The sequence below is a fragment of the Alosa sapidissima genome, chromosome 2 (genome assembly GCF_018492685.1).
Source record: "Alosa sapidissima isolate fAloSap1 chromosome 2, fAloSap1.pri, whole genome shotgun sequence".
Lineage (NCBI taxonomy): Eukaryota > Metazoa > Chordata > Actinopteri > Clupeiformes > Clupeidae > Alosa > Alosa sapidissima.
The window spans coordinates 32581091-32593497 of NC_055958.1; the positions used below are offsets into that span (position 1 = coordinate 32581091).

Consider the following 12407-nt stretch of genomic DNA (forward strand, 5'->3'; position numbering starts at 1 on the left):
CTGCCCCGGACAAATCAAAATCACCCGAAATACAGGATGTCCCGCACAATTCGGGACGGTTGGCAACCTTAGTGTCATGTCACTCTTATGTCGACACTGTCAAGTAAAGTGTAACCATGCATTCTGTCACTTTCAGTAATCAATCAATTTAATTACTTTAAATTTACGTTAATGTTAAAGTTACGTGAGCCAAAGTACAGCTCCAATCTTGCTCTACCCCACCCTCCTCTACTTTCAGCATCCAATCAGAGTAGAGCATTACTCTCCCTTACAGAAATTTCAGGTTTCTGGCGAACAGTTTCCGCAAATTTGCGGCAAGGTCATATTTTTACATGCAAATTAGGTTTCTGGCAAACAGTTGCAGTTAACTTTTGGCAAAGTTGCGGCAAATTTGCCGCAATGTCATTATGCATCATTCTGTTTATCATCAGAAGTTCACTGGAAGTTTGCCATTATTGGCTAAGTGTAGTGGCAAATCACTGGTGAACACATTTGCCACTAGTGGCAAACTTCTAATTGTTGCCGGAACTTTGCTGGAAGTTTGCCTCTAGTGGCCAACATTGGCAAACTTCTGGCAATATTTTCTAGTGAACTTATTTGTTTCCCACAAATCACCCACAAGGTTGCTGCAAATCTTCCGCAAACATTTAATTTTTGTAAGGGCTGTTCTCATCATTCATCATTAGTATCATTAGTAAATCATCATATGTTAATGACCCACATCATCATTAGTATACTCAGTGTATTAATGAATCAATACATCTCCTGGTTTAAGTGTGTTACATTCAGCACACCTTCACAACTACACCTACTGGCCTAATGAGAGTCCAGTCAGAGACACCATCAGCTCCATCAGTGCTGCTCTGCTGTTACTGAGGACTCACTGGTAAGATCCTCAAAGAAGAGAGACTACAGCCACTAAAGAATGGAAACACTCTCTCAGTGAAAGTGTGTGTGAGAGTGTGTAGGTGTGTGTTATTATCAGGGTCAGAGAATGACAGTTCTCCTCTGTCCCAGTCCAGCTGCACTCTGATCCTCTGGAGTTTCTGCTGCACTGTGAGGAGAGTGGGGGGCTGTGGGGGAGCACATGCTCTATATGCACCATCATAATAATACACACACCACTCTCCACTCACATCACCATACTCTCCCTTCCTCGGGGCCAACTCTGCCTTCACACCCACAATCCACCATGTGTTCTCTCCAACCTCCACATCCCAGCAGTGAGTCCCTGAGTTAAAGCCCTCAGAGCCCAGGACACAGGCATAGTAATCAAATCTCTGTGGGTTATTTTCAACATATCTCACACTGGTCAGATCCTCAGAAAGGATGAGATCTGGGTGTGCAGTGTTGGGATCCAGAGTCACAGGAGCTGCAGATAAAAGAACACACACATGAACATGTGCAGAAGACTCAGAATTTCACACTGAAATGAAATCTAAACCAGATATAAAATTGTAATAGAATAGAATCAGAATAGAATAAATGTGTTACTGACAAATCATTCTCTTCCAGACTTTGACCTTCAGGTTGTCCAGGTGCTTTGCGACATTGATCAGATCTCCTGAAACCCTCTCTGGATCCTGCAGTGTGCACTGGGCTCTGGAATAACATTCAGGAGTCAGTGCTGCTGTGGGTTTGGGTTCAGAACACAAAGAGAAGAGAAAGATGAGGCAGATCACTCACCTTTCCACTGTGCTCTTGTAGTTCTGTAGAGTAACAAACAGATTAGGTCCATACTGTAGATTCATACATGAACACCAATGGCAAGTAATTAGCCAAATTAAGCAATAAGCCCCGAGAGGCCGTAGGTTACACTGATTCTACAACAGCTAAGGGGCGTTGTTAGGCACTTGAGTGGCTTATTGCTTTTCTAAAACTGTTGATATAAATACCTGGCAAAGTTTCATAAAGTAAAGGCAAAGCAACGAGAAATGTAACGATTTATTCATAGATAATTATTCTTCCGCCAAGAAATATATTTTCTCTATCTGAATGGTTGCCAAGCAACGTCGAGACGCAGCTACTTTAACTTTTGTATCAAGTTATGGTAGCGCAGTAATATAGACAGAATGTGGTCAAGGTGTATGTTTATGCTGCATTTTACAACGGCATCAAACATGATTCAGCCAATCACAATCAAGGACCGGAACTATCAGTTTTAGAAGGCACAATTAGCTCTGATCAGTAATAATGTGTGAATATATAAAAGAACATCTTCCATCAAAGTTAGATTTGTTCTTACCTGCAGGAATGTGACATCATCAGCTCCCATCTTCTCCTCTATGGCTCTGATTGTGTCTGAAAGAGATGAGATCTCTCTGCTCATCTTTTCAATCTTCTCCTTCATCATCTGACTCTTCTGCTCCTCTTCCTCCCTCAGTGCAGCTGTCCTGGCTGCCTCTTCATCTCGTAGAAACAGGTGAAGCTTCTCAAACTCCTCCTTGATCTGCTTCTCTGTGTGCTGGGTCTGAGTCTGGAATAACACACATAATAAACCATCATAAAGGTGCAGTCTGTCATTCTTATTAAAGGAAATTGATACTTAATTTGCACAGCCAATCAAATATGCTCCTCCCCTCTGTGCTCCTTTAGTAACGAGCTGATTGGCTGAGAGCGGTGCCATTGTGTTTGTCCTGGAGTGTATTTGAGTGCACACACAGGATAGAGAATAGAGGGACCTTATTCACCTCCCTGCTGCTGGTCTTAGTCCTGGCACAACATGAGTGACTACTTATATACAGTATGTGTTTAAGTAGATTGGCTTCAATTCCATTTAATTCAAATAACTTTATCAGCACATCAAGTGTTTAACTCATACAATTAGTTTTCATTGAAACACAATGGATGAATTCAAATCATGAATTAAAAAAATACTACTAATATGATTGTAACCTAGGAACAATCAAAGACATAAAAAGGATAGTATGCATGTTCATTCATGGCCCAGATAGTTGACAATGTCTATTGTATTTTATGAGGCTCTGAATGTCCTCTGCTCTACACAGTCCATTTTCATGTGCTATTAACAGGACTCTGTAGTCTGCCATCTGTTACCCCCTCCATTCATATCACTCTAGTCCACTACAGTTCAACACCAGTCAGTGTTACCCCCTCCATTCATATCACTCTAGTCCTCTACAGTTCAACACCAGTCAGTGATGGTCAACAACACTCTCATGCTGCTGCTATACACATTCAGGAGGACGTCACCTTCACGTGTTTCGCGGTATCGTCACAGGAGAGTTTTGCTTCTTCAAAGACCTTCAGCTTCTTCTGTAAGGACTCTAGTTTAATCCTCAGCTGCACCTGAAGTAAACAAAAGGGTCATTCCACGTCAATTCAACCAGGGCCCACGCACTTAGGTCTCAAAAAATTCTGAAAAAATTACCAGGTGTACCAGGATTTTGTTCGGCCTCTTTTTTTTGTCAAAGTTCACAAGCCCACAGCGCAAGAACTAAACCAGAACTAAACCAGCCTCCTACATGGTTTAGTTCTTGCGCTGTGGGCTTGTGACAAAAAAAAGAGGCCGAACAAAATCGACACCCCCCTCCCCCTGTAAAACTGGCTGTATCTTGGAAAGTATTGATCTTACATAATAGAGTAATTTTACAGTGTGTCTCCTGGGTAACATAGGTACACCTGGTAATTTTTTCAGAATTTTTTGAGACCTAAGTGCGTGGGCCCTGGTTGAATTGACGTGGAATGACCCAAAAAACAGTGTGTGTGTGTGTGTGTGTGTGTGAGAGAGAGAGAGAGAGAGAGAGAGAGAGAGAGCAGGTGTGTGTGCGTGTGTGTGTGTGCGCATTTCATGACCATCAGTTTTTTCCCGCGGACCACCTTCTACATCCTGACTCGGCTCGCGTACCCCCACCATCCGACACATAAAAACGCAACACATTCTATTGACGCATTCCAGGCATCATGTTTAATTAGCCGCCCTACATGATAACAAAATCAAAATGGGCAACTGGTCTATAAGCTTGCACGCTAAAAAAAACGTGTGGAGAACAACAGTGTGGAGAACAACATTAGACTGGTTAGATAGCACCTCACTGCAAACCACGCACTGTGGATTTGGGCAGTCAGTCTCCCAATCCATGTGAAGCCGAGGCCTATATGCCTCATCATACTTTCGTTTTCTTCATACAGTCTTTTCTGTCTCGTCCTTTCTTTTATCCCCCTGCTCTCCACCTCCACTTTCATCATTCTGCCCCCCATCCCATCGTTACCCGTCTCCTGCTCTGTTTCTCTCGCTTCTCCTCTTCGATCGCTTTAATTAGGCCTTTTGGACAGTGTCCCTGTTTTTAGCCAGTTTTCCATGTTTGCGTAGCCTTCTACCTAGCCTATATTTCCACGAAACTAACACGTCAGATATTCTGGCTGCCTGCAGGAAATCATGTGCATTGTGGGTATCTTATTTTTAATGAAAACATAGCCTATACTATAGAGTTTACAAATGATTTCCTTTAATTTCACGTTTCCATATCATTATAATCCAATTAATAATACATTATTAATTAATTAATCATTTTAACACCTTTCTGACATTGCCCTTTTCATCTTGCGTACCCCCTAGTGGCAGCTCGCAGTTTGGGAATCCCTGCTGTACAGTGTAAAGACTCCACCTGTTGGTGAGTGACATTACAAATACTCTAGACAGTGGGAGGACTTTGCACTTTGACTTTGTAGGTGTTTGTTTGCAATTGTTTTTATCTTACGCATAATTGCAAAGTGTCAAGAATATGACTCACCTTAAGGTCAGATGCTGCCTCATCTAAAGGTTGGAACTTGTGGTTGGTGTGTTTTCTTGAGTCTCGACACACCACACACACAGGCTGTTTATCCTCCAGACAGAAGAGCTTGAGTTTCTCACTGTGCAGACTGCAGAGCACCTCAGACCCTGCTGAAGCTCTCTGACTTCTCTCCTGTAAGTAAACCTCACACAGGTTCCTTAAGGCCATGTTAGGAGGATAGTGTGCTTTTGAGCACTTCCTCCTGCAGTAGGGACATTCTTTGGATCCTTTGCTCTCCCAGAACTGCTGCAAACAGGCTTTACACGCACTGTGAGCACAGGACAAAAAGACGGGGTCCTTGAAGATGTCACAGCACACAGGACAGCAAAGCTCCTCTTCAAGCTTTGAAGCCATTTTCTCCCGTGAAAATCTTAATTCGTTTGGTTAGTGTTTACTTTCACTTTCAGAGGGTGAAGAAAGAAAAGGTGGTTTAGTCTAAATGACCCGTGTGTACCATTTCCTGGTCTAGATTTTCCACCTCCAACACGTCTCTTAACCATAAGAGTTTACATCTCACTCTGAAATGACTTCTGTCCAAACAAAAAGCTGTATCACTCCTGTGAAAACGACCTGCAGTTGCTCCGTGTCTCTCAGGGAACTTCCTCATTCAGAGAAGTGGGACAGGCAGAGGGTGGGGCTTGGTTCTTTTCAGGGGAATCTGATTGGCCAGTCTCAAATTAAGTCTCTTCCCATTTCTGTTGGCTCCAGTCATTCAAATACTGACCAGGGTGTGGGTGTAACTGACTTTATCTACACAGATTGTGGTTATGAACAGATTTAAACACACTCTTGTTCCTCACAGATTTAAACCTGAAATCTTCAATGTAAACATTAACGTTACAGAATAAGAACATTGTGTCTATATCTCTTATGTGGACTGTACTATAGACAAGTTTATGATTAAAAATTGCAGACAGTTTTTTTTTGTTTCTAGATTAACTAGATGTACCGCAGAGCGGTACAAAATATGACCATCGCCCTGATTACATGCCCACCAAGTTTCGTGTACCCCGGTCTTTCAGTGTCCCGGTCTTTCAGTGTCAGGAATCCTTGTTGGTGTAGTCACTAAATGTACACATAAGTTATTTTATTGTAAGGCCCCCCATGAACGAAAGTTCACAAAACTTGGCATGCATTCGGAGGGTGTCATAATGATCCTACACTTTCAATTTTGTGCAGTTTTGACCATGTCAGCCAGAGATATTGTGATGAAAACACCAAATTGTTTGCTTTTTAATTTTTAACTAGGTGGCACTATACATGAAATAAGTGGTAATGGGATGGGTTGACATGCCCCCTTAAGACCAACATACAAAAAAAAAGGTGGACCTCCTAGGCCCTACGGTTCTCGAGATATTCACAGAAAACTGTCTCCGGCCACCTACAGGCCAGTTGGTGTATAGTAACATAAATTAATTTATTGTGTGGCCCCCCATGAGCGGAATTCCACGAAACTTGGCGTGCATTCAGAGGGTGTCATAATGATCCTACACCAATTTTATGCAGTTTTGACTATGTTAGGTCACAGATACCTGCGATTACAACACCTAATTTTTACTCTTTTGTGTTTAACTAGGTGGCGCTATACATGAAATGAGTGGTTATGGAATGGGTTGACATGGCCCCTTGAGATCAACACACAAAAAAAATGGTCCTCCTAAACCCTACGGTTCTCGAGATATTCACAGAAAACTGTGTCTGCCCTACCCTCCTTTCGGGGGGTCCAGTCCAGCGGGGGGGCTACAGATCAAAACGAAAAATGATGGTTCCATGCTATCCATGTGGGGTTACATGCCCATCAAGTTTCGTGTACCCCGGTCTTTCAGTGTCCCGGGAATTCACAGTAATCATACTGTACGTATGACACATACTCACACAGTAGACATATGTACGCATGCATGCACATGCACAAACACAGGCACATACGCAGGCAATATGAACAGGCAAGATGGGGGTGGGGTTGTATAAAATTAATTTTACATGTAAAATCTATGAATTAATCATGTTTTGGTACTTGTTGTCTAGCAGATACCAGTGAGAATTGAGTGTGGATAATGCAATTTAGTGAGACAGTTAGAATCATATAGGCCTTTCAGCGTGATTTATTTTTGTGGAAAACATTTGCTGGACTGGGCGGCGGTCATATTTTGTACCGCTCTGCGGTACATCTAGTTCAGTGCTGGGATTCAACTGCTGGTTGTGGCACGTTAGTTAAGTTGAGGGCTCAGTGTTCAGTCTGTGAGCTGTTCTAGTGGACTTGAGCTGCTCAGCTGTTCTTGTGGATTTGATTTGTAAGTGGACACACTGTCCATTCTGGATCCCTTCTCCTGAAGCCTGAACGACCTTTGACCCTACAATTAGATCCTTATTGTACAGCTCCTTGGCATTGACTTTTGAAGTCCTGGAGAGACTGATACTAGTACATCTCAGTCTTCAGTTAACCACCTCCCTAGATGCACTGAAGTGTGTGTGTGTGTATGTGTGTGTGCATGCATGTCTGAGCAGTGGATAAGCAGCACAGGAGCACCACTGGGGACTCGACTCTCACCTTTCCACCTTTCCGCGCCATACACCTCAGACTTCCAGTACATATGCAGAGTTTGACATTTGTGCCAATTAAAAAAAAAAAAAAAAACTAACATCAGTCGGGCAGCTTCAAGGCCTACCACAGTGGGTGAAAACATATTGATATTATGACAGTGAATATTGATGTAGGAACGTGCTAAATAAAGTCTTTCACATCAAATTTTAAAGCACATTTTCACATTGCAAGATGTCCTATTGCAGATGTTATCTGCATTGTGTTGACCGCACACCCTGCACTCACCTGGACTTGATCCAGTAACTTGCAGGACTTCAAGTCCTTCCTTCCTTCCTTCTGTCAGTCCCCTGAGATATTATCCCTCCATCCTCTCCTCCTCTGGTGTCTCACTCCCTCCCCTCATCCACCTGCCTGTCCTCTCATCCACCTGCCAGCTCTACTCCTTTATATCGTCTGTGTCCTCTCATACACCAGCTCTACTTCTTTACAGTATATTGACCCTGTGTCCTCTCATCCACCAGCTCTACTCCTTTATATCGTCCCTGTGTCCTCTCATTCACCAGTTCTACTCCTTTTTTATCGTCCCTGTGTCCTCTCTCCCTCGTCCCTCTTTTCATCCAAGCACTCTTTCCTGCATTCCTCCTCCCTCCCAAACTCTCATTCTATTCTTTTTTCATCTCATCCATCCATTTACTCCCTTATTCTCTCCTCCTCTCTTCTGTTCCATCTCCCTTTCCTCCAGCATCCTTCTCTTCTGTGTAAAACAAACACAAAACACAAACGGATGAGGCACCCTCTGAATTTAGATGATGTCATCAAGGTGAGACACCACTTCCTGAAGCACTGCCTATACAATTGGATAGTGCATACGAGAGGGGCAGTTGGTTCCTGCAGAGTATTTGCTCACTGTGAGCAAGTGACACACACACACACACACACACACTCCCTGGACTCTACTTTGATCAGAGGAGAATATTTAAGAGAGGCCTTTGTTCTTGTGTTAACCTTTCTGTCTGAATAGAGAGAGGGAGAGAAAGAGAGAAGATAGAGAGAGAAAAAGTTAGTGATTGGACAGGAGTGTGTATGAATCAGTGTGTTTGACACAGAAATACAGTGACATACTTCTGATCAACTTTTATTGTAAATAGTCATCTGTAAATTGTCATCAAACTGCATTGTTCAAAAAAGGTGAAATTCAAAAACATTTTATTGTTTGTGTCAATATCACACCATATCACCAGACTACACAATATTTGTCTGTTGGCACACATTTTGAAATACGTGGCTTACATAGAATACATTCTCTCACCTTCAGTAATCAATCAATTTAATTACTTTAAATTTACATTAAAGTTACGTGAGCCAAAGTACAGCTCCAATCTTGCTCTGCCCCACCCTCTTCTACTTTCAGCATCCAATCAGGGTAAAGCATTACTCTGTTCTGTCAAATGCATCCGTACCACATTCAAGGTTCAAATCTGACCCACGGTCATCATTAGTATACTCAGTGTATTACGTAATGATCTCCTGGTTTAAGTGTGTTACATTCAGCACACCTTCACAACTACACCTACTGGCCTTATGAGAGTCCAGTCAGAGACACCATCAGCTCCATCAGTGCTGCTCTGCTGTTACTGAGGACTCACTGATAAAATCCTTAGAGAGGAGTTAGTGAAGAAGTATGGAAACACTCTCTCAGTGAAAGTGTGTTTGAGAGTGTGTAGGTGTGTGTTATCATCAGGGTCAGAGAATGACACCTTTCCTCTGTCCCTGTCCAGCTGCACTCTGATCCTCTGGAGTTTCTGCTTCACTGTGAGACGAGTGCAGAACTGAGGTGGAGCACATGCTATATATGCGTCATCATTACATGCCACACACCACAGTCCCCTCCTGGAGGTAAAGTCTCCCTTCCTCCGGGCAGACTCTGTCATCACACCCATACACCACAATGTGCTCTCCCCAACCTCCACATCCCAGCAGTGAGTCCCTGAGTTAAAGCCCTCAGAGCCCAGGACACTGGCATACTTGTCAAATCTCTGTGGGTTATTTTTAACTACTCTCACACTGGTCAGATCCTCCGACAGGATGAGATGTGGGTGTGCAGTGTTGGGATCCAGAGTCACAGGAGCTGCAGATAAAAGAACACACACATGAACATGTGCAGAAGACTCAGAATTTCACACTGAAATGAAATCTAAACCAGATATAAAATAGTAATAGAATAGAATCAGAATAGAATAAAAGTGTTACTGACCAATCATTCTCTTCCAGGTGAATTGTCCAGGTGCTTGGCCACATTGATCAGAGCTCCTGACACCCTTTCTGGATCCTGCAGTGTGCACTGGGCTCTGGAATAACATTCAGGAGTCAGTGCTGCTGTGGGTTTGGGTTCAGAACCACAGAGAAGAGAGAAAATGGAGACAGATCACTCACCTTTTCACTGTGCTCTTGTAGTTCTGTAGAGTAACAAAGAGATTAGGTCCATACTGTAGATTCGATATCTGAATTCCAATGCCAAGTAATTAGCCAAAGGCATGATTAGCTATGATCAGTAATCAAACATGATTATATGAAAGATAAATTATCATCAAAATATTTTTACCTGCAGGAATGTGATGTCATCAGTTCCCATCTTCTCCTCTATGGCTCTGATTTTCTTTGAAAGAGATGAGATCGCTCTGCTCATCTTTTTAATCTTCTCCTTCATCATCTGACTCTTCTGCTCCTCTTCCTCCCTCAGTGCAGCCATCCTGGCTGCCTCTTCATCTTGTAGAAACTGGTGAAGCTTCTCAAACTCCTCCTTGATCTGCTTCTCTGTGTGCTGGGTCTGAGTCTGGAACAACACACACAAGGTGCAGTCTGTCATTCTTATTAAAGGAAATTCGTATTTAATTTGCACAGCCAATCAAATATGCCCCTCCCCTCTGTGCTTCTAAAGTAACTGATCAGCTGATTGGCTGAGAGCGGTGTCATTGTGTTTGTCCTGGAGTGTACATGTATTTGAGTGCACACATAGAAAAGAGTTCTATTTGAGTGTACACCATATGAAATCTGATCCACCTCCCTGCTGCTGGACTCAGTCCTGACTGACTACTGATATAGTATGTGTTTAAGTAGATTCCATTCAATTCCATCCATATTCCACCTTCACAGCCAACATGGTTCTCTTCCTGAGATGTGTCTAGTGCATACAATTACTTTAATTGAAACACAATGGACAATTGTTTTACCCAAATCATTTAAAATTACTAATAATATGATTGTAACCTAGGAAAATCAAAGCCATAATAAGTACAGTATGCATGTTTATTCATCACCCAGTTAGTTAATGATGCTGTCAGAATGAAGGACTTCTTATATGTCCTTATTTACAAAGTAGTAGTGTTATAGAACATGAATATTAAATATAATACATTTTATAGAAAATAAGGAGTTCAGTGTCTACACAGCCCAGTTTAATCTCTGGCCTCTCATTTCATATCACACTAAAGTTCAACACCAGTCAGTGTTACCCCCTCATTTCATATCACTCCAGTCCACTACAGTTCAACACCAGTCAGTGTTACCCCCTCCATTCATATCACTCTGTCCACTACAGTTCAACAACTGTCAGTGATGGTCAACAACACTCTCATGCTGCTGCTATACACATTCAGGAGGACGTCACCTTCACGCGTTTCGCTGTTTCATCACAGGAGAGTTTTGCTTCTTCAAAGACCTTCAGCTTCTTCTGTAAGGACTCTAGTTTAATCCTCAGCTGCTCCTGAAGTAAACAAAAACCAGTGTGTGTGTGTGTGTGTGTGTTTCATGACTACCAGTACATCCATTGTGTTACAACAATGCAATAGAGTACAGAGTAAACACTCCACCTAGTAGTAAGTGATGAACATTACAGTTACTCCAGACAGGAGGAGGACTTTGCACTTTGACTTGGTATGTGTTTTTTACACTTATACTTCTTTTTAATACAAATTATTGCAAAGAGTCAATAATGTGACTCACCTTCAAATCAGCTGCTGCCTCATCTACAGGTTGGAACTTGTGGTTGGTGTGTTTCTTTGAGTCTCGACACACCACACACACAGGCTGTTTATTATCCACACAAAAGAGCTTGAGTTTCTCACTGTGCAGACTGCAGAGCACCTCAGACCCGTTTTTCTCCCAGAACTGCTGCAGACAGGCTATACACACACTGTGACCGCAGGTCAAAAAGACTGGATCCTTGAAGATGTCACAGCACACAGGACAGCAAAACTCCTCTTCAAGCTTTGAAGCCATTTTCTTCTGTGAAAATCTTCTGGTTAGTTTTTCACTTTAACAAGGCAAAAAAAGTGAATTAGTCTAAATTACCATTGCGTGTGGTGTGCACCTTCAGTAAAGTATCCCCTTCCAACACTGTAATGACTTCTGACCTAACTAAAACCTGTATCACACCTTTTCAGAGAAAATAACCTGCAGGCATTCCCAGTCTCTCAGGTAACTCAGCTGATTGGCCAGCCCCTATAAATTTGACAAATGAAATCACTTCTCTTATCACTTCTGGTGCTTGTCATTCCAGTTCATATGGGTGTACTTAGCTGTGCCTCTGTACTTATGCTGCCTTCATGCCTGCCATAAACTCGGAGGACTCGGCTTTACAAGTCCCGACCTCTGAAAGTGTGTTCATGAGATCAGCTCTGATGTTAAATACAGGAAACGCATAAATAAGTTATTAAAACGGCTTACTATGGTTGAGCAAGAGGGAAAATGTCTCTGGTGAGTGTTTCTATCTGTAGTGTTAATTTAATGATAAATTACCTTACCTATCTGTAATGAGAGTGATATTCACCTCTTTTGTTGTTGCAAGGGAGGCCGCCGAGACCGCCGCCAGCTGTGGCCTACTGGTTAGCGCTTCGGACTTGTGGCCAGAGGGTTGCCGGTTCGACCCCGACCAGTAGGAGCGGCTGAAGTGCCCTTGAACAAGGCACCTAACCCCTCACTGCTCCCTGAGCGCCGCTGTTGTTGCAGGCTGCTCATTGCGCCGGGATTAGTATGTGCTTCACTTCACTGTGTGCTGAGTGTATTTCACT

At 42.7% G+C, this 12407-nt stretch overlaps 1 protein-coding gene across 8 annotated transcripts in view; it reads right to left on the minus strand.

Annotated features, from left to right (window-relative positions):
- Nucleotides 1-633: 633 nt before the first annotated feature.
- The window catches only part of LOC121696286 (E3 ubiquitin-protein ligase TRIM35-like), a 36083-nt gene continuing 24309 nt past the window's right edge, over nt 634-12407 (minus strand). The window contains exons 1-7 of one of the 8 annotated variants that reach the window (XM_042077738.1): nt 11506-11653; nt 4755-5039; nt 3214-3309; nt 2246-2476; nt 1687-1709; nt 1499-1602; nt 634-1372 (exon numbers count right to left, since the gene is read on the minus strand). In XM_042077738.1, the coding sequence (XP_041933672.1) occupies nt 870-1372; nt 1499-1602; nt 1687-1709; nt 2246-2476; nt 3214-3309; nt 4755-5039; nt 11506-11616 (1353 nt within the window). In that variant the 5' untranslated portion in view covers nt 11617-11653 and the 3' untranslated portion in view covers nt 634-869. Of the gene's footprint in view, nt 1373-1498; nt 1603-1686; nt 1710-2245; nt 2477-3111; nt 3136-3213; nt 3310-4754; nt 5402-9168; nt 9467-9771; nt 9840-9940; nt 10172-11005; nt 11102-11340; nt 11713-12407 lie in introns of those variants that run through there. The other 7 variants (XM_042077747.1, XM_042077728.1, XM_042077702.1 and 4 more) reach the window with 7 other exon arrangements.